This window comes from Abramis brama (genome assembly GCF_963993115.1).
Source record: "Abramis brama genome assembly, chromosome: 12".
Taxonomy (NCBI): domain Eukaryota; kingdom Metazoa; phylum Chordata; class Actinopteri; order Cypriniformes; family Leuciscidae; genus Abramis; species Abramis brama.
Genome location: NC_139974.1, coordinates 6,169,224 through 6,191,757, shown reverse-complemented (window position 1 = coordinate 6,191,757; position 22,534 = coordinate 6,169,224). Strand labels below are relative to the sequence as shown.

The 22,534-nt window shown below is 44.0% G+C and overlaps 3 protein-coding genes across 3 annotated transcripts in view; all 3 read left to right on the top strand.

Annotated features, from left to right (window-relative positions):
* LOC311093549 (asialoglycoprotein receptor 1-like) overlaps positions 1-22,534 on the top strand; it is a 64,503-nt gene that overhangs the window by 7,278 nt on the left and 34,691 nt on the right. The gene's annotated exons all lie outside the window — the stretch shown is intronic.
* On the top strand, positions 5,595-6,244 carry LOC311093810 (uncharacterized protein; the record flags this gene model as incomplete). The annotated part of the gene is made up of 2 exons (XM_084131404.1): positions 5,595-5,673; positions 5,825-6,244. The coding sequence occupies exons 1-2, from the start codon at positions 5,644-5,646 to the stop codon at positions 6,242-6,244; spliced, it is 450 nt and encodes a 149-aa protein (XP_083987530.1). The 5' UTR covers positions 5,595-5,643.
* The window catches only part of LOC311093554 (CD209 antigen-like protein C), a 106,026-nt gene continuing 99,754 nt past the window's right edge, over positions 16,263-22,534 (top strand). Inside the window, exons 1-4 of the mRNA XM_084131042.1 lie at positions 16,263-16,458; positions 16,583-16,645; positions 16,928-16,999; positions 17,122-17,279. Coding sequence (XP_083987168.1) covers positions 16,389-16,458; positions 16,583-16,645; positions 16,928-16,999; positions 17,122-17,279 — 363 coding nt within the window. The 5' untranslated portion in view covers positions 16,263-16,388. The remainder of the gene's footprint in view (positions 16,459-16,582; positions 16,646-16,927; positions 17,000-17,121; positions 17,280-22,534) is intronic.

Below are 22,534 nucleotides of genomic sequence, written 5' to 3'. Positions count from 1 at the left end.
GGTTCACTACCTGATCTCTAAATGGAGTGGTAGGAACCTTGGGCACATATACCTGCCGGGGTCTCAGAACATGTGAGAGAAGTCCGGTGCGAACTCTAGGCACGATTCGTCGACCGAAAATGCCTGCAGGTCCCCTACCCTCTTGATGGAAGCCAAAGCGAGCAGGAGAGCTGTCTTCATTGACAAGATATTTAATTCAACTGCGTGCAAGGGCTCAAATGAGGGATTTCAGAGTGCTCTGAGCACTAAAGTTAGATCCCAAGAGGGTACAGGGTGCGGATTACGAGGAGGATTCTATCTCCTAGCACCCCTAAGGAACCTGATGACCAGGTCGTGCTTTCCCAAATACTCCCAAACATACACTTTGAGGGTGGAGGGAGACAGCCTTAGCTCCAACCCATCTTGCAGGAAAGAAATCACAACACTGATCGGGCAAGTTCAGGGGTCTTCCCAGCAGGAAGAACACCAACCGACAAATAGGTTCCACTTCAACGCATAGAGGCGCCTCGTAGAGGGGGCTCTAGTGGAAGTGATGGTGTCTACCACAGCTTGTGGTAGGCCACCTAGAACCTCTGCATCCCATCCAGGGACCAGACATGGAGTTTCCAGAGGTCTGGACGCGGGTGCCATAGGGTGCCCTGTCTCTGAGAGAGAAGGTCTTTCCTCAGAGGAATCGGCCAAGGAGGGGCTGTCGCGAGGACCATGAGTTCTGCAAACCAAGTCCGGTTGGGCCAATACGGCGCAACGAGCAGGACCTGCTCCTCGTCCTCCCTGATCTTGCAACAGAGTGTGTGCGAGAAGGCTCACTGGAGGAAACGCATATTTGCGAAGGCTCTGGGGCCAGCTGTGTGCCAGTGCATCCGTGCCGAGGGTTCCGTCGGTCAGGGAATAGAACCACTGGCAATGGGTCGTGTCCGGAGAGGCAAACAGATCTATCTGAGCGGCTCTGAAGATTTCCCATATCAGCTGGACCGCCTGGGGATGGAGTCGCCATTCTCCCGGAAGAGACGGCTGCCGTGAGAGCTCGTCGGCTGCACGGTTGAGCACACCAGGGTTGTGAATGGCTCGAAGCGACCTCAGATGCTTCTGACTCCAAAGGAGGAGATGGCGGGCGAGTCATGACATACGACAGGAGCGTAGACCACCTTGGCAGTTGATGTACGCAACAGTCGCAGTGCTGTCCATACGGACCAGTACATGCTTGTGTCGAAGTAGGCCTCTGAGGCGACACAAGGCTAAGCGTACTGCTTGCAACTCTAGGCAGTTGATGTGCCAATGCAGTTGGGGCCCCGTCCACAGACCCGAAACTGCATGCCCATTGTAAGTGGCAGAAGCATCTGTGAAGGCCACAGCATGCCTGGATACCTGGACTAAGGGCACTCTGGCCCGTAGAAATGCAGGGTCTGACCAAGGGCTGAAGGTTTGGCGACAGTGCGGGGTGATGTTCACCCGGAACATGCCACTCTGCCACGCCCATCTCGGGATTCGATCACAAAGCCAGCGCTGAAGCGGTCTCATATGGAGCAGACCAAGCGGCGTTACTGCGGCTGCCATATGCCCCAGGAGCCTCTGAAACTGTTTCAGTGGGACCGCTGACCTGCCTTGAAAGGACTTGAGGCAGTTGAACACTGACTGGACGTGCTCCTCTGTGAGGCGCGCAGTCTGTGCGACCGAGTCCAACTCCATACCGAGATAAGAGATCCTCTGCATGGGGCAGAGTTTGCTCTTGTCTCAGTTGACCTGAGGCCCCAGCTGACTGAGATGCCGAAGCACCATGTCCCTGTGTTCGCACAACAGTTCCTGCGAGTGAGCTAATATGAGCCAGTCGTCGAGATAGTTGCGAATGCGAACACCACGTTCTCTCATGGGAACAATGGCTGCCTCCGCGACTTTCGTGAAAACACGGGGCAACAGGGCCAGCCCAAAGGGTAGGACCTTGTACTGATATGCTTAACCCTTGAATGCAAAACAAAGAAACGGTCTGTGTCGAGGGAGAATCGAGTCATGAAAGTACGGGTCCTTCAGGTCAATCGCTGCAAACCAATCCCGGGGATGGGTGCACTCGAAGATGCATTTCTGCATTAACATTTTGAACGGGAGCTTGTGCAGGGCCCGATTCAAAACTCGCAGGTCCAGGATTGGTCGTAACCCACCACCTTTCTTGGGTACAATGAAGTAAGGGCTGTAAAACCGTGACCTCATCTCGGCTGGAGGGACCGGCTCGATTGCATCCTTCGCCAGCAGGACGTCAATCTCTTTCCTCAGGACAGGGACATCGCAGCTCCGCACATGGGTGAATGCCCAGCAGGAGACGAGAGTGGCAAGGCCGGGGCGGCGTCACTGCCATCTGAACGCTGGGGCGAGGGGAATGAGAGCGGTGAGGCAACGAGGCGGCACACACTGTCATTCTGGCCCTCTTGGACAGGGGAAACTGGGAACGGTGAGGCAATTGAGCGTCATCCTGAACTACCAGTCTCGACCATGTGTGACCCAGGGGAAGTGGAAACTGCTCTTTTATTGAAGTTTTGGGGGCGGAACAGAAACAAAACGAAACAAAAGATTCTCCACTCGGCCCTCCTCATGAAGATCACTGCCGTGCCGTAACACCAACACAGAGAGGTCTCGAAACAGCAGACTCGTTGAGCTTAGGGAAAACACTATCCAAACACTCATTCACTCAGAGGACACAACTGGTCGGCTCCGAAGCAGAAAGCGATTTGTGTATGCTCTCGCTTCCGCCTTTATACCCACACTGGCAGGCGGGGCGCGGAATGCAAATCTTGCATGCCAATGTTCATTGGCTCGTTTTAGTTTCACTTGAAGGCAGTTGGTCTCCCTAGCATGATCCCAATTCGTTGGTAACTCCTACCAGCATGACGTAGGAGTGACCGAACGAAAAGGGAACATCTGCAATAGAATTCTTCTATTTTTCAAAATCATACTTTTCTCTGACAAAGCTATTTTAAGTTGTAGATTAAGAAAGCATTCTTGAACACTGCATTTATTTTCTTTTGTCATCACGCTGTGCATCATTGTATTGTGAGATATTTAAGTCCCATGAAAATGTTAGCCCTCTTGTTGTTCCTCTTGTTCCACTTGTCTCGTTATTAGGGGTGTAACGGTTCACAAAATTCACGGTTCGGTTCGATACGATACACTTGTGTCACGGTTCGGTACGGTTCGGTACGGTACGTTTTCCATACAGCAAAAATAAATAAATGCCAGAGAAATTTCCTTGAATTAATTTTTATTATTATTATTTTATTTTATTTAATGAAACTAACATCATAAAGTATGATTTTTTTATTTATTTTTTTGTTGCTTTTTTTACTGAACAATAATGGAGCTATACTTGACTCTTCTTATGAGCATAATAAAACAAAACAGCTCCTTGGACAAAATGAAATGTAATATTGTAGTAGTAGGCTAGTTATAAACAAAGGTTTATTTTAGTTCAGATTAACATTTGAGGGCAGCAATTGTATTCATAATGTCAAAATAAAACCAACGTAATGTTACTTGAAAGCATTATAGCCCACTATTCCTGACAAACTTCCATACCTTGCAGTTAGTGTTACTACAGCAAATCCATTCCATAGTGAATGTTGCTGATCTGTGGACACCGGCCAGTTCATTCATGGCACGATGTTTCTTCCTGGTTTCCACGTCAGCGCTGTTTGATCCGTTAATAACAGAGAAATGTGCATGTTTCTCACTAGATCTCGCAGCGATGTTATTACTTCAGTGGCGAATTCAAAAAGCATTTGAAATTCAAATGCTTTCTTTACTGGTCTGGATCTCTTAGCGCTGTGTGTTGTTGCTTGATCAGGCTTGCGCACAGGGCTCGCGAGTCCCGCTTCACAGGTCAAAACTGATAAACGGTCCACACAAACACAATAAGAGTAGCTCAGTTTCGTTCATTACATTGCATTTGCCAGTTGATGTTGTGGTCGCGCCAGCCTATGAGCGTGCTTGCCACCCGCGACTCGCCTTCATTTGAAATAACGAAATTTTGGTCGGCAGAAAAAATGGTCCAACGAACCGTTCGGTACGTAATGCGTACCGAAAACTGAACCGAAAGCCTCGTACCGAACGGTTCGATACGAATACGCGTATCGTTACACCCCTACTCGTTATACTTTGGCCCCGTTCACACCGCAAGTCTTAATGCTCAATTCAGATTTTTTGCTCAGATCCGATTTTTTGATTGGCTGTTCACATTACCTTTTACAACGTGACCTATATCTGATTGCAGTGTGAACTGTTTGAGGTTTCAAACTAACACGCATGCGCAAAAGAACAATAACAATGACGTCAGACGCAGCACACGGTTGCACTAAAGTTCGGGAGATTATGGAGGAAGTAAGCATATTCGCATTTATTTCAAAATGTTTGTGTAATGGAAGCCGTAACATTAATGAGCAGGAGAAGAGGAGGAGGAGAAGAAAGAGAAAGAGAGCAAAATTGGCAATTTTTGCCTTTTGCGGGTTTATGGCTGCAAATTCATTACAGAGGTCTGTGTGGATGCGTAGACGAAGCCAGGAGTGGTGGGAATGTGATGTGAATAGTTTCACTGAGACGCTGTTTTTTGAAAACTTTAGGATGTCGAGGGCAACTTTTGATTATATCTGTCAGCGCCTCTCCTCAAGACTCCTACGGTAGGACACTCAATTTAGGCGACCCATCTCCGTGCGGAAACGTGTAGGAGTTGGGCTGTATTGGCTGGCAACGGGGGTCAGTTACCGCACGATGGGTAACCTGTTTGGCATTGCCAGGTCTTCTGTGTGCGCGATTGTGCACGAATTTTGCAAGGCCGTGCGCCAAGTCCTCATGCCCGAGTTCATAAAACTGCCCGAAGGAGACGCACTCCGGGAGGTCCTACAAGGCTTCCAAATGAGGTGTGGTTTTCCACAGTGCGCTGGAGCAATTGACGGGAGTCATATCCCCATCATTGCCCCAGCAGAAAATCACGTCGACTACTTCAATCGCAAAGGATGGCATTCTGTCCTTCTGCAGATTTTTTTTTTTCTAGTGTTAGCCGTCAGTGAGTGAAAAGTCTGATTTAGGTTTATAAAATAGTTAAATAATGCTGCCTTGTGATACAATTATGTGGTATGGCAAGCCGTTTTAACATTTAATCATTTAACGTTAAACTTATAGTCTCTATTTTCATGCTAGCACTTATTTTTTAGATAGTATCTATTCCATTAAGTACTAGTACTTATTCATTAGCTAAATAAATACGTACTAGTACTTAATGGAATATATACTAGTATCTAAAAAATAAGTACTAGCATGAAAATTTAGACTAGTAGGTTTAAATGATTAAATGTTAAAACGGTTTGTCATAGTAGGCTATGGCTTGTCATTAGCCCTACTGATATTAAAATATGATAGCCCCTCTGTGTTTACAGTAACCATCTTTGTTTTGCAACCCCCTACCGATCATTTAAAAATTAGCCTATATTTAAATGTTTCACAGTGCAGTAATAAATGATTTGTGTTTCTTTTCATAATTGTTTACATGGACAAAATTATAAAATAACACATCACTTGTCCCCATAACAGTTTCACCAACATCTACACGGATGGCCTGGAAGTGTCCATGATGCCAGGGTTCTTAGGAATTCATGTGTCTTTGCAATGGCAGAGAGAGGGGAGCTTTTTCCACCAGTAAGTTGTTCTATAACAATCATGCACACATGTATACACACACACTCAAATCCTATTTGGAAACAGTACCATCTTAGTATAAAAGACATTAAAATGTTTCGAGAAACATATTATAACATCTAATAAATTCCACTTCTCTTATTTTCCAAAGGACACAGTGGAGATCAACGGTGTCCAAGTACCGATCATGCTGCTTGGTGACCTGGCATACCCCATGAGGAGCTGGCTTATTAAAGGGTACGCTGACACAGGGAACCTGACAGAGCAGCAACGGTACTTTAACGAGCGACACAGCAAAGCCAGGGTGACGGTGGAATGTGCATTCGGCCGATTGAAGGGGCGGTGGAGATGCCTGGGGAAACGGCTGGATGTGGACATCTCCACTGTCCCAACCATCATAAGTGCATGCTGCACTCTCCACAATGTGTGTGAGAAGCATGGTGAGGCCTATGAGGGACCTGCTCAAGCTATTCTTCAGGACAACAGGATTGCAGAAGGAGGGGCACAAGATGCTGCTGAGCCAACAAGAGTCAGAGAGGCACTGACAGAGTTTTTTTACAGCCAACGCTGATTCACATAAGAAACTTTATTTTACAATGTTTAAACATAACATTCTCAAAGTGTGGATCAACAAAAAAAACTGTTTTCAATACTAATGATGAAATGTTCAGTTTTGTTATGAAAAAAAATAAATAAAAATGAAATGCATCCCTGTAAAATTAGTTGTGCAGGTGGATGCAAACAAATAATTCATATAAAAATCGTCATCAAATTTTCCACACAAGAATTTTTCTTGGCTAAAAAATAAGAAAACCTGCTAACTTCCATGTTCTACTTTGAATAATTACTCTGAAAACACAAAATAAAAATTATTCTGCTATAGTGCAAGTCTCTGTCGGTTTAGTAACGCTACATAACGTTCAAATTGTAACCTGAAATCAAACTGTCAAATATAATCTGAACTGTTATTAATCTTTATAATGATGTATACACTTTGCATAGATTGACCAACAATACTGAAAGCAATTCACAATATTGGATCTGATTTACTTTTCCTAGTCTTTTCTTTAATGTCTTTTATACTAAGATGGTACTGTTTCCAAATAGGATTTGAGTGTGTGTGTATACATGTGTGCATGATTGTTATAGAACAATGTAGTCTTACTTTAAAATAAAATGTTAAATTTAAATTAAATAAATAAATAAAACATGTACTCTTTAAGTAAACAAAATGTGCTATAGTTTGCTGCCAACCTTGGTCCTAAAAAGAGTTCAAAAACATTTGGACAGTGAAGAAATGTCAGCATTTTTGCTCAGAAAGAGGAGCTGATCCACATGCTCTGAGCTTAATCCTTGTTTATACTTTCACCTGGCTCCGCAGCGCGAGTCTCCGTAGACTGCACGCGCACCTCCCCAAACGGACGAGGCGTTTACACTTGACGCGCTCGCCGTTGTACTATTCTTTGAAACGACAGGGGGCGACTCGAGTAATTGTCCTCTAAACCATCAGGAATCAGCGGTGAGAAGAAGAAAGCTACACACGTGACAATGTTTATTTTAGTACACCACCACCAATACCACACTACAAAAAGAATCGTGTAAAACCCAGTTAACCCTGAGATTATTACTCGTGACAATAAAACAAAATATATGGATATGAGAATGTGCATACAATATAACTAAATTAATAATATCTTACATATTTTCTAATTTCACTAAACATTTCATTAAGTTTCATGAACATTTTTATTAAACATGGACCATTATGTTCATTAAAAATACTTTTTATGCTATTGAATGCTCATTTTTTAAATGTAAGCAACTAATTTAGACATGCAAACTGGGTGCCGGTGTGGTGAGAAGTTCGAGTTGTTACAAAATCTGCCGTGCACACCGCCAGGCGAAATGGGCCCTTGCGCACCCAACGCGCGCGACCGCCCACACCACGATGACGTAATTTTTGCCGCGCGCACCTTCGCGCTCGTGCGGACGCGTCGAGTATAAACCAGGCATTACGGTGCGTGTCCACTATAGCGGCAAAAGTCCGCTCAGTGCCGCTGGCAACGCTGTAACGTCTCCGCTTTGGGGTGTGTCTGTTGCCAGTGTGTTTAATCGAAGTTTTTTTCAACACAAGGACAGTATAATCATCAGCGATGCACGCGATTACATTTAGAAATAGACAAGCTTTGTTTACAAATGCACCAAGCAAAGATATCCTTTCAATTGTATAAACTTTTATAAACCCAGCCAATATAATCACAATAAACACATCCAAAATGAAATATTTAACATAAATAACAGCTGCAAAGCGTCTAATTTGTAAACAAAATGATTTATGCACTAAATCCAGCATAAACTCCGGCACAATTTGCATATTTTTAAACTCTCAAAACAGACGTCACATCCCAAACCTCACAGCAATTGGCTGCCGACCGCGTTTTTCGCTTGATATTTGCAGAAAGTCGAGAACTGCCCAACCTTTTGACGCTCTCGGTCACTCTCAACGCTTTCTCCGGTCCGCTGTCAATCCCAAAATGCACTGCGCGAGCGTGAAGCTCGACTTCCATAGGAATGAATTGAAAACGCTCACTCCGCGCCGCTCGCACCGTGCCAGTGGACACGCACCGTTAAGGCCTATTTATACTTCTGCGTCGAACTGCCGCCATAGCTACGTCGTAGGCTGTGTGTAGCGCGCGTACCCTACGGCGTACCCTGACGTGCACCTCTCCAAAAATGTAACAACGCGTCAATTCGACGCGGACACAAACGCTGTGATTGGTGTGCCAGAACCCCTCCCTCGGGGTTTCACATGCTCCCTAGGTGCGCGTCAACGCGGACAACGACGCAGAAGTATAAATTAAAACCAACACGTTGCCTACGGCGTATAGGCTCCGGCGTAGGTCTGACGCAGAAGTATAATGAGGCCTTTAGAGTGCTCCTTTGTGCTGTGACGATGTCTCCAGCCGTCGAGAAGACTTTCTTTCTCTGATGCTGCCATGTTTATTTTATCTACGTCCTCCTGCACGCTGACAGTCAACCTGACAGTCACCCCGCTGGCGCTGACCTCACCAGAAAACAAACAGCACCATCTAGTGGACTGAACGAGCAATTGGTTTTTAGCATTCTACTACCAAAGTTAAATTCTCATGTGTAATTTAAATAATAAAAGATCGATACTTGGCACCCGTGTATCGATACAGTATTGCCACAGAAAATATCGCGATACTATGCTGTATCGATTTTTTCCCCCACCCCTAGTAGATAGGTGGAAATGGGGAATTTGACCTTGCAAGAAACGTCTCGGGTTACGACTGTAACCCTTGTTCCCTGAGGAGGGAACGAGACACTGCGTCGTTGAAAACGACACTTTGGGGACGCTCCCTTAGCGTGCGCCTCTGAAGTATGAATGAAACTAATCCAATCCTGATTGGTGTTGCGTCATGACGTAACATGTGACGGCATAACCGGATGTATAAAAGTGACGCTGGCACACACACACATTAGCCTCGCGATGAAGCAAGCTGCTCCTAGGCATCGAGGGGCGTGGCAAGACGACGCAGTGTCTCGTTCCCTCCTCAGGGAACAAGGGTTACAGTCGTAACCCGAGACGTTCCCTTTCGTAGGGAACTCGCACTGCGTCGTTGAAAACGACACTTTGGGGAACGAATGCCCACTAGGCCACGCACCGAAAAAGGCCTGCCCTAGAGTGAAACTGATCTCAGACACTCAGCTAGGACTAGAGCATAAGTGCGCCAGGCGTACTAGGGGAGGTGCAGACTATAAAACCTGATAAAATGTGCGGGGTAGCCCAACCGGCTGCCTCACAGATCTCCTGGAGGGGCACTCCTGAGAGGAGGGCTCTAGAGGACACCATGCCTCTAGTAGAATGAGCCCTTATGGCCAAAGGTGAAGGCAAATTGCGCACCTTGTAGGCCTACTTATGGTTTGTTTAGCCGGGAGCCCCTATTAGGTGATCCAAAACACACTGCAGTAAGTCCGACCTCCTCCAAGAAGAGGACCTCTCAAGGTAATACTTGGAACTCTGACTGGCAGAGCAAGGAACCTCTTCTCTTCTGCCGACACATGTGGTGGAGGATGAAATGCTTGCAGGACCATGGACCTAGCCATGTTAGATTGCACTTAAGGCACATAGCTGGGTCTCGGATGCAAGATGGCCTTAACTCCGCCGGGGGCAAACCCCAAGCAAGCTGGTACTAATGCCAGGGCTTGGAGATCTCCCAGTCTCTTTATAAGAAGTAGCTAAGAGAAAGGCTATCTTGAACGTGAGGTCCCAGGCAAAACCGACTGAAGGGATTCGAAGGGAGCCAGGGATAGGCCTTTGAGAACCACCGCCAGATACCAGGAAGGAACCCTGGACCTGACTGTCAGTCTCATCCTCTATGTACCAAGGAGAAATAGTATGACCAGTTGGTGCCTCCCCAAAAGGCCCAATATCCAGTGGTGCATGGAACGCCGCAATGGCATCCATGTGCACCATACATGTGGACGGGGAGAGATTCATAGAGAACGAACTTGAAGAAACTCAGAACTGAAGCCACTGGGCAGTTAACTGAGCCTAACTCATGTTCTCTATACCAAGCGGAAAAACATTTCCACTTAAGGTCATATAATCTCCTAGTACGGAACCCTAGAGATAAGTATGGTTCCGTGCACCCCAATTGATAGAACAGCATCAAGGTACTGAGCCCCCTCAGAGGCCAGACCCATAATTTCCACAGCTCTGGGCGAGGATGGAATATACTGCCCTCCGCCTGAAACAACAGATCCCTCCTCAGAGGAATCTGCCATGGCGGAGCTATCTGGAGTGAAATTAAGTCCGAAAACCATACTCGGGCCGGCCAAAACGGGGCTACCAGAAGAAGACTGATGCCCTCCTAACGGACCCTCTCCAGGACTCCCGGGAGCAAAGCGATCGGGAGGAAAGCGTACAGGCGAAGCCTCGGCCAGGCCTGTACCATGGCATCCAACCCCAGCGGGGCTGGATGAGTGAGGGAGAACCAAAAGTGGACAGTGGGACGTCCCTCGAGACGCAAACTTTTAGCTCCACTTCCACTGGTCCAAACCTCTGCCATATCAGCTCCACCACCTCTGGATGGAGTCTCCATTCCCCGGGCCTCAGCCCCTGCCTCGACAGGATGTCTGCTCCCTGATTCTGAACCCCCGGGACATATATTGCTCTTATAGATAATATTTTCCCTTGGGACCATAAAATAATTTGATGCGCCAATCTGGATAGAGGGCGCGATCTGAGTCCCCCTTGTCGGTTCAGATACACTACCACTGATGTATTGTCCGAACGTATCAAGACGTGGTAACCTTTGATGTCTGGGAGGAAGCTCCTCAGAGCCCTGAACACAGCCAACATTTCTAGGCAATTTATATGCCAAGAATGATGATGGTCCTGCCACAGACCCCTGGCAAAGCGGCCGATAACTGCGCCCCAGCCAGTGATGGAAGCGTCTGTCGAAACGGTTTTCCGGCGACATGACGCCCTTAATACTGGCCCTTGGGACAAGAACCAAGGATTCTTCCATATTAATAGGGAACGAAGCCATCTGCACGTAACCTTTATTATACGGAACGGATTCCCCTTGGGGGAAAAACCCCCTGGCTTTGAGCCACCACTGAATTACAGTGATGGCCTGGCCTAGCTTTATCCCTGACACCATGGTCAGGATGGATTCGATACGTGCGGGAGACATACGTGCCTGCATCGTAACCGAATTCCATACCACGCCCAGAAAAGTAGTTTTCTAATCTGGTTCTAACACACTTTTCTTAGTGTTGAGTCTCAACCCCAATTTCTGAATGTGGCCAAGAACAACATCTCGATGCCGAACTGCCATTTCTCGAGACTGGGCCAATATGAGCCAGTCATCGATATAATTCAGAATACGGATGCCCTGAAGCCTCAGTGGAGCCAGAGCTGCATCCATACACTTAGTGAACGTGCGGGGAGAGAGTGCTAGGCCGAACGGAAGAACCCGATATTGGTACGCTTCGCCCCCGAAAGCGAACCTCAGGAACCTCCTGTGACATGGAAGGATGGAGACATGAAAATAGGCGTCTTTTAGATCTATCGTGACAAACCAATCCTCGGATCTGATTTTTCACGATGATGGGAATAGTGAGCATCTTGAACCTGAATCTCCTCAGAGAACGATTCAACTGCCTCAAATCTAAAATCGGCCTCCGCCCGCCATCCTTCTTTGGAACTATAAAGTACCGGCTGTAAAAACCCGGACTCCCTGTCTGGTAGGGGAACAATTTCTATGGCCCCTTTGACCAGTAGAGTCTGTACCTCTTGTTCCATAACCCGAGCCTGTTCTGGAACCACTGCAGTCGGTACCACCCCAGCAAACTTGGGAGGTCGGTGACCGAACTGCAGTCTGTACCCATATTTTATAATATTCAGGACCCATATAGATATATTCGGAAGGCGTTGCCATTCTTCCACAAAATCTACTAAGGGAACCAGCCCCTCGAGACTGACCTCGGGTGATTTCCGAGCACTATTCTCGACCTCCTGAAGCGGAGGACCGACAGGAAAAAGTCGAGAAAGATTTTGTGACCGTCGGTGCCCTGTTGCAAGCTTTTGGGGCGAACGCCACGGTGTGCGTTCGCTGGAAAGCGATGTGGCCTGAAGCGCACTTTATGGCAGGATACAGACATCGATTTCCTGAGGGCTCCCCCAGAGGGGAGGCTCTTTCGGTTTCGTTCTCGACACCCTGAAGCGGAGGACCGGCAGGGAATAATCGAAAACAGTTTCCAATATGCGGACAGGAACACTGCCTGGCCGCAAGCCTTTTTGGACGGGCACTACAGCATGCATTCGCTGAAAACCGATGCGTCCTGAAGCGCAGTTGACGCTGGATACAAACATCGATTTCCTGAGGGCTCCGCGGAGGAGCGATTCTCGCTCGTGCCTCCACGGGGGGGACAGCCATCTTCGTCTCGTTTTCGATACCCTGATGCGGAGGACCGGCAGGGAAAAAAAACGAAAACGACTTTCAACGTTCGCTGCTCATCATTTTAATTCCTCAGAATTAAATGCAGCCAAAAACACTGGATAAGTGAAACACGGTCTAGATGGTAGGCTGAATTAAAATATCTAACTTCTTAAAGTCAGATAATATATTCCATCATTTCAATTCCATTATTTGAATTCATAGAATTAAATGCAGCCATAATCACCAGACAATACTGTTTTAATATTTATTTATACGGTCTCGTAATCTACACGCTGCCTCGGCAAACGCGAGATTCGAGCCTTTATAATATTTGGCTTTCATCCCTCGAGAAGAAAGTCATCAGGTGCGAGGTTGAAACATCCAAAAACGCACGGAATTTAGTGCGCGCGCCCGAGATATTTCTTAATGAACACTGCCAGCACCCTCAGGGGCTGATTGTGAATGCCTCGCACCCAAACAGTATTATTTCACAGATCGCGTGTGTCCCTTTTATTGCAGACTCGTAATCTACGCGCTGCCTCGGCGCAAAGTCAACGGGCGCGAGGCTGAAACACCCGAAACGCACGGCTGTGTGCGTCGAGATATTTCTCAATGAACACGCAGCCAGCACCCTCAGGAGCTGACTGTGCATGCCTCGCACCCACACAAAATCTTATTGTTATTATCTACTATAGATTCTGTATTGCAATGCAGTGGGACAATTCTTATTTTTGGATTACAAACAACACCGGCGAGTGTGACTCATGTTCCTCGATCCCGATGCTGAGCACATCACTTCCTCAGAAGCAGATAGCTCGAGCATCGGGCACTCGTCACGGGCAGAAGAAACCACATCGCGGGCTTCTGCGTCGTGAGCGAGCATTATAGAATCTGCAGATGATGAACGAGAAAGTGCCTTGGCAGTCTCGTTCTCATCCACGAGATCCTTCTGCGATCCCCACGATCTAAGCCGCCGCGCCGCCTCAACGGACACGGGGCCCAAACCGCGGGGATCGCGAGCCTGGCCTTTATCAGAAACCAAACGGGAGCGCAGCACTCTAATCGGGAGTACTTTCACAATGTTCACAGGCAGCCCCCTCGAGAGCTGCCTGTGCGTGCTGCGCTCCTAAACAGTGTACACACTGATGCGTGTCCCCACCCGTGAGAAATATAGGGCAGGGGTGCACACACTTAGTGTATCTTTCACTCACATAATATAGTGGTTTTCAACAGACAAACAACACCAAATAAGACAGACAGTTTCACAGAGAACGCTTGCTGAAGAGCAAAAGCTAATGTGTGTGTGTGCCAGCGTCACTTTTATACATCCGGTTATGCCGTCACATGTTACGTCATGACGCAACACCAATCAGGATTGGATTAGTTTCATTCATACTTCAGAGGCGCACGCTAAGGGAGCGTCCCCAAAGTGTCGTTTTCAACGACGCAGTGCGAGTTCCCTACGAAAGGGAACTGTGTGAACATTGAGAGCATTTTGAGCTCATGCTCATGCTGTGCTGCTTGCATTTTCAATTGAAGCTCAGTGTCGTCTGTGTTGTTGAGGGCACTGCTGATCTTTTCAGCGAAGATTTCCAGTGTTGCTTCCATCTTGGTCTTCCTTTTCCTGCTCTTGGCAGATGTAGCTGTAAGAAAGAGGAGAAAGTGTTTGACCATTGGCCACAATTAAAAAAAATAAACAGTTATGCATGGAGGGTAGACATGAGTATAAGTAAAAACTTAGCAGTAATACAGTACAGTAATAGCAGAATCCAAAAACAGTAGTGGATGGCGAAGCGAATACTAATGATTTAGGAACAGCCTGATAAAAACATGAATATTCTTACTTCCAGAGGACTTGGTGGCTGTTGTGCTTCTTCCAGTGGTCTCTGTAATGCCTGCAGCTGATGAGCTTTCTCCAGATGTAGATGGTGCAGAAGACACAGAAGGTGCAGAAGATGCAGATGGGAGTGACTCGGTGCTTGTATCATCTGGTTCAAGCAAACATATCATGTACTGCTATAATGTGATGTATTCAATGCAAATATTATGAGCTGTTTCACGTTACAAATTTACATAACACCCTCAACACACACACATTACCCTGAGAAGATGAGGATAACATGGTAGCCCCCTCCTTATAATTTATAATATGAGAGTTGGTTATGAGCCAGGTTACCAGTGCACTGGATCAGATCGTAGATATGTAATGGAGACTGTGTACATTTTTGAATGTCGAGCCCGATCTCATGAAAGTGCGTATCTAACGGTTACCAGAAATTAAATTTATCATGCCATTTATACGCCTTAATTTGTTTTTGCGTTTATAATATTCACTTTATTGCGTGTAAAGCATGCACACTAATACCATTTGCAGTGTGCATATGCGCGCACACACACACACACACAATTATTATTATTTTTTTTTAAATTGTCCGTTTAAATGGTACGAGAAATTAAATTTGTGATATAGATACGCACTTTCATGAGTGTTTGGAGCGACAGTCACGTAAAAGGTACAAGTCTCTGCTTCTCTGGTGTCTTTCCCAGTTGTGCAAAGAAAACTGGGAGCAGCTGACTGACTCGTTTATTCTGTGAACGCTAGTCTCTTTCAACAGTATGCGTAGGTTATGTATGTCAAGACTGAAAAAATTACGTTACCTGTCTCGACATCTATATCCAGGCTGTTTGCCGAACTCCTCGGAGTTTCAGGCTCCTCTTAACCTGCTTCGTAGCTATCCAGCAGCTCCAACGGCTGACAGCTGGGTTTATCGGTATATGTATGTGGTCTAAATCTGATTTGAAAAAATCAGATCTGGGCTAGATTTGAGTGTTCACACTACCTATGAAGAAGTCTGACCTGGTCACTTGACCCCAAAAAAATCTGATTTGGGCCACTTTTGCCTGCAGTGTGAACGGGGCCTTTGTGTCTTTGTATCTTTACAACCATTTATAAAGTTTGTCTGGATATTACATTGAAAATTTTATTTATGTTCTGATGCCTAAAATGTGAAATTTTGAAGTAAAGACAATAATATTTTCTTTTAAAATGTACTCCAATAATCTTTGCTTTATATACAACTTTGAATAATATTTTTTTACGGTGTAGATACACAGATACAGATATATTGTTCAGTGAACTCAAAAGTAACAAGTTGATTTAAAAAAATGTTTTAATAAACAAACCCCCCCGATGTACTGCTCTTCTAAGCGATCGTTAGATTTAATCAGCACGATTTACTGCAATGCTTTTCCCCTTAGTTGATCAGAACAAAAGTGGATGTTATTTACTTGTTCAGATGTCCTTTTCCATTGAAAATTCTAATATTGGTCATACTTCCAAAAAGTATATTCTGTGATTCTGAATGCACGTATACACACCGGCGCGGATTGACAGTCGCACACTCTCCTCAAAACATTGGATTCATCCGCTGGATTCACATTGGATTTCATGGCGATATACAAACCACGTAAAGTTGATAATTCTGCAAATAACTGCAATTGCAGATTTCAAACAGAGATGGCGACAAAGAGAAAAAGCTATGGACTGCAGCTTTAAGCTGCATAATTGTGACGAAATGTCTTTTTTTTATTTTATTTTTTTTAATACAAATTATATCATTGCTACTGCTTATGTTTTGTCTTTATTCAGATTCCAGTCTGTCAGTAATGACTAGGTGATTTGTCCGTTTTTTTCTGTTTGTTTGTTTTCATTTACTTAATTTATTAACTGTTTCTGTACCAGTCATGGCAAGAGAATTTCAGGAACTTACAGTTAACTACAACAGAGTTAGAGAACGTCTCAGCGCTAAAGACAGTAAGTTGTGTTAGTTTCAGTTTGAACTAGTTTAGATTAAATCCCTAAACTCATTTCAACACACTTTGAACTCATTTATCCAACCACTTGTTTTCTCCTTTCTTCATAACCATTGTTATACCAGACATGGTGAGAGAGCTTACAGACAACTACACCAGAGTTAGAGAACGTCTCAGCGCTAAAGACAGTAAGTTGTGTTAGTTTCAGTTTTATACCGTACACAGACCAAGAGGTGCTACTTCTAATTCTGAACCATTGACTTCCATAGTAGGAAAAAATATATACTATGGAAGTCAATGGTACCAGAAACTGTCTGGTTACTGACATTCTTCTAAATATCTTCCTTTCTGTTCAGCAGAAGAAAGAAATTCATACAGGTTTGAAACAACATGAGGGTGAGTATATGATGACAGAATTTTCATTTTAAAGTGGAGTATCCCTTTAACCAATTGTTCTGTTTCTGTACCAGCCATGGAAAGAGAGCTTGAGGACCGTATGGCTAACTACACCAGAGTTAGAGAACAACTGTCCTTTTACGAAGGTGAACGGATTCTCTTTTAGAAGGCTGAGGTGTTTTATCAATTTCTGCACAATGAACCAATAATTATCGTCAAAGAGTGTTAAGATCTGATATGGATCATTTCTACACACGTTTTATTTTAGCATTTGCAGCTCAGTCCTTGAACTGTAATATGAGCTTGACAGCTTGGGGTGGAAAGTTTTACTTCTTCAGCTCTGATAAACTGAACTGGACAAACAGTCGAGATGTCTGTGTTTCAAAAGGAGCCGATCTGGTGACCATAACCAGCCAATCAGAACAGGTAAGACTGAGAAATCTTGAAGTAACTGATGTTGGATGTGAGTCAAAGAACTTTATGATGTTAAATAAAATTATTGCAATTTATCAAGAAGATTTGATTTTGAGATGTGATTTTGCCCACAATAAAAATGTGTAATATACAGTAAATGCTTTAATACAAAAGCATTTCTCTCTTTAAGCAATATATTATGCATTATGTGTTTGCATAATGTTTTCTCCATTAGGATTTTCTGGTCTCTAAAATTAAAGAGACGCACTGGGTTCGGGTGAACAACCAAACTCTCAATGACACTGGAGTACAGTAAGAACTCTGATTCTCTCTCTCTCTCTCTCTCTCTCTCTCTATATATATATATATATATATATATATATACACTCACCTAAAGGATTATTAGGAACACCTGCTCAATTTCTCATTAATGCAATTATCTAATCAACCAATCACATGGCAGTTTCTTCAATGCATTTAGGGGTGTGGTCCTGGTCAAGACAATCTCCTGAACTCCAAACTGAATGTCAGAATGGGAAAGAAAGGTGATTTAAGCAATTTTGAGCGTGGCATGGTTGTTGGTGCCAGATGGGCCGGTCTGAGTATTTCACAATCTGCTCAGTTACTGGGATTTTCACGCACAACCATTTCTAGGGTTTACAAAGAATGGTGTGAAAAGGGAAAAACATCCAGTATGCGGCAGTCCTGTGGGCGAAAATGCCTTGTTGATGCTAGAGGTCAGAGGAGAATGGGCCGACTGATTCAAGCTGATAGAAGAGCAACTTTGACTGAAATAACCACTCGTTACAACCGAGGTATGCAGCAAAGCATTTATGAAGCCACAACACGCACAACCTTGAGGCGGATGGGCTACAACAGCAGAAGACCCCACCGGGTACCACTCATCTCCACTACAAATAGGAAAAAGAGGCTACAATTTGCACGAGCTCACCAAAATTGGACAGTTGAAGACTGGAAAAATGTTGCCTGGTCTGATGAGTCTCGATTTCTGTTGAGACATTCAGATGGTAGAGTCAGAATTTGGCGTAAACAGAATGAGAACATGGATCCATCATGCCTTGTTACCACTGTGCAGGCTGGTGGTGGTGTAATGGTGTGGGGGATGTTTTCTTGGCACACTTTAGGCCCCTTAGTGCCAATTGGGCATCGTTTAAATGCCACGGCCTACCTGAGTATTGTTTCTGACCATGTCCATCCCTTTATGACCACCATGTACCCATCCTCTGATGGCTACTTCCAGCAGGATAATGCACCATGTCACAAAGCTCGAATCATTTCAAATTGGTTTCTTGAACATGACAATGAGTTCACTGTACTAAAATGGCCCCCACAGTCACCAGATCTCAACCCAATAGAGCATCTTTGGGATGTGGTGGAACGGGAGCTTCGTGCCCTGGATGTGCATCCCACAAATCTCCATCAACTGCAAGATGCTATCCTATCAATATGGGCCAACATTTCTAAAGAATGCTTTCAGCACCTTGTTGAATCAATGCCACGTAGAATTAAGGCAGTTCTGAAGGCGAAAGGGGGTCAAACACAGTATTAGTATGGTGTTCCTAATAATCCTTTAGGTGAGTGTATATATATATATATATATAATAAATATGGGCTTTACCTTTCTGTAAATCTACTGTGTATTGCAGTATGTTCCATTACAGATGCATTGCATTTGTATTTTCTTGCCTGATCATCTGTGGAATATATTCAGTCTGTTCTCGATCCATGAAATATGTTGAATATACTTCTGTTTTAATTAGACTGTCTAATTTTCTGCTTCCAAAGGTTATGGCACAGGACAGAATATGACCCGAGAGAACCTGATAACTGGAAACAAGGAGATCCTTCTGGAGAGAACTGTTCTAGTCTGGGAAATTGGGATGGTTACTTTAATAAATGGTTTGATCACTCTTGCAAAGAGCAGAAAAAGTTTATCTGTGAAAAGAATGAACCATTTTCCCTCACTGATGAAAACTGAAAGAGAAAATGCTGTAAATACACAGAGATTGAATATTAATGCTATTCCAATAATTATCTTTCATGGCGGATCTTTAACTCTAGATCAGTGCTTAAATATTAATTTGCATGCATGTATCAAGTTTAAAAACGTGTTTTTTTTTTTCTAAACGTTTTGCTCGCTTCTCAGTTTTTTAAGTGTTTTAATATTTTGACTTTGATCTGCACTGTGCACTGATAGCTATTTAGCATGTTTATTCTCAATTTTAAAGTGCCCCAATTATGCTTTTTTGAATATTACTAAAAATATATCAATTAAAACTTTCCAGCATACAGCTGTTGTTGTTGTTTTTCACCAAATAAGAATGAAGATTTTTTTAATGTACTTCTCAAAATAATAAAAACAGTCAACTGTCAAAAGAAGTATTCAAAAGAAGTTTTCACTGACACTGGTCGCCGCATGCACATGTCCGTTAAGTCCACAAGACCATAGGGTGTCCAATTTGTCATTTTAGGATTCAGAAGGGTGCCTGTGAGCGGACCAATAAAAACAAATTATGAAAATTATTATATACAGTGGTTTCTCTTACTTTTCTGTGATATTTAATGCCTGTTTATCAGGAAGTGACGATTTTGTTCTCTTCGACTCACTGAACCCACACAGCAACAGTGTCAGCCCAGATCAGGGCCACATCTGGTACGCATTGAATCCACACATACCAGATGAGGCCCGGATCTGGGCAGACACCATGTTGCTGTTTCGGAATGGAAACCCTGCTTGATTTCGCAAATGTTTTATGCGATATTCAAATTTTTCATATAAGTTAAATTTGCAACTTTGGACGGAAACATAGCAAGTGAGTTGTTGACTCGAGAACAGGTGCAATCGGATTGGTCCAATTCACAAGTGAATCGTTTAGTGCTATTTGCAAATCGATTGAACGGGTTTGTCAGACTCATGCATAGAGAGGCTTAGACAGTATGTTTGAATGTTTTACACATCGAAACAACAATTTTCGATCGATTCAAATCGATTAATGGCTATTATTTGCATCTAAGATAAAAGTTTTTGTTTGTCTAATACATTTACATTTACATTTAGTCATTTAGCAGACGCTTTTGTCCAAAGCGACTTACAAATTAGGACTAAATTAAGCAAGTCATCGTGAAGAGGCAAAAAACAACGCAAGAAGTGCTCAAAATACGAAGTTCATTCATTGTTCAGAGTAGCATAAGCGAGGACATAAAGGAAAAGGAAAGGTAGGATATAAAGGAAAAGGAAAGGTTTTTTTTTTTTTTTTTTATGAGGATAAGTGCTCCCGGAAGAGATGGGTTTTCAGTTGTCTTTTGAATGTTGCCAGGGATTCTGCATTCCGGATGAGGGTGGGGAGCGCATTTCACCAGCATGGAACTGTGAATGAGAATGTTCTGGAAAGTGATTTTGTGGCTCTCTGTGATGGATCCACGAGACGTCGCTCGTTGACTGATCGTAGGTTTCTTTTCTTTCTTTCTTTTCTTTATTAGTTCACCCACACATAATATCAGAACAAATGGCATAATTCAGATAGCACATATATTCATGTGTGAATCAGGTCTCCCAAAGAAGCTATCCAAGCTTATAGTAGGGAGCCTGAGGACATATTGACATACCAGTAATACATTAAGAACGAATACTTGAACTGAACAAAAAACAAAACAAACAAAAAACAAATTTAACACCAAATCACACAACAATGGAATCATACCAAAATACACAATACAACATAAGACACAATAAAGGAAATCAGGACAATGCTTTTAGAATCTACTATGATCTGGGTAGGCTACTGAATAGAGTGTAGATACAAACGTAAAAGTTCCTTTTTTAATAATTTCTTAAAGATGGATACAGAATTCAGCACCTTCAGCTTGCCATCTAACTCATTCCAAATCTTTGGACCTCTACTTGTAATGCTCATACTTGCACTTTTAAGTCTTCTATTTTTACCAGTGATCAGGTATTTATTCCTAGTGGCATGTGCGTGAAGCGGACTACTAATTGGAATGAGCTGAGATAGCCTGCTATTTGTCACATTAACCACTTGGTGCATAATGCACGCATTGTGGTATATATTCAACTCAGTAAGCCGGAGTAGACCATAACAGTGAAAGAACGGTCTTGTGGGAGTGTTATACCTAGACCACGACATGGCTCGTATTATCTTCTTTTGTAGACTTATTAATTTATTTAAGTGACTCGGGTAAGTATTACACCAAATTACATTACAATAGCTAATGTGAGGTTCAAACAGAGTTTTATACAGGGTGAGAAGAGCAGGTAATGTAAGATAGTGCCGTATTCTAAAAAACAAACCAACATATTTTGAGAGCTTCTGCATCAAGTGATCAATGTGGCATTTAAAATTTAGACATTTATCAATGTAAACCCCCAAAAACTTTGTGGAGGTAACTGGTAGTATCTCCTCATCATTTACTTTGAGGCAAAACTGTTTTGTGACTGATGCCCTTATGTTTGATTGAAACACTATATAGTTTGTTTTTTTAATATTAAGAGATAATTTATTGCACTTGAACCAGACAGCAGTTTCTGGTAGGGATGTAGACTTGTAGGAGTGAGTGAAAGTAGGAGGGAGCTGAGCCTGTGGTAGATTTGTAAGCAAGCGCCAATGCCTTGAACTTGATGTGAGCAGCGAGTGGTAGCCAGTGCAAAGTGATGAAGAGAGATGTGACGTGGGCCCTTTTGGGCTCGTTGAAGACAAGACGAGCTGCAGCATTCTGAATCATTTGTAGAGGTTTAGTTGCACATGATGGAAGTCCAGCCAGAAGAGCATTGCAGTAGTCAAGCCTAGAGATGACCAGGGCCTGGACGAGAAGTTGTGCTGCATGCTCAGTTAGGAAAGGCCTGATCTTCCTGATGTTGTGCAGTGCAAACCTGCATGATCGAGCTGTCTTTTAAATGTGATCTGTGAAGGTCAGCTGGTCATCCAATATCACTCCAAGATTACTGACCGACCTTGATGGGGTGATTGATGATGAATCTAGCTGGATAGTGAAGTCGTGTTGTAGAGATGGATTGGCAGGGAGGACGAGAATCTCAGTCGTTGCCAGGTTGAGCTGCAGGTGAATGTTCCTTCATCCATGTCGAGATGTCCGCCAGACAGCTTGAGATCCGTGTAGCTACTGTGGGATCATCTGGTAGAAATGAGAGGAAGAGCTGTGTGTCATCAGCATAGCAATGGTAGGAGAAACCATGTGCCTGTATGATGTGTCCCAGTGATGTGGTGTAGATG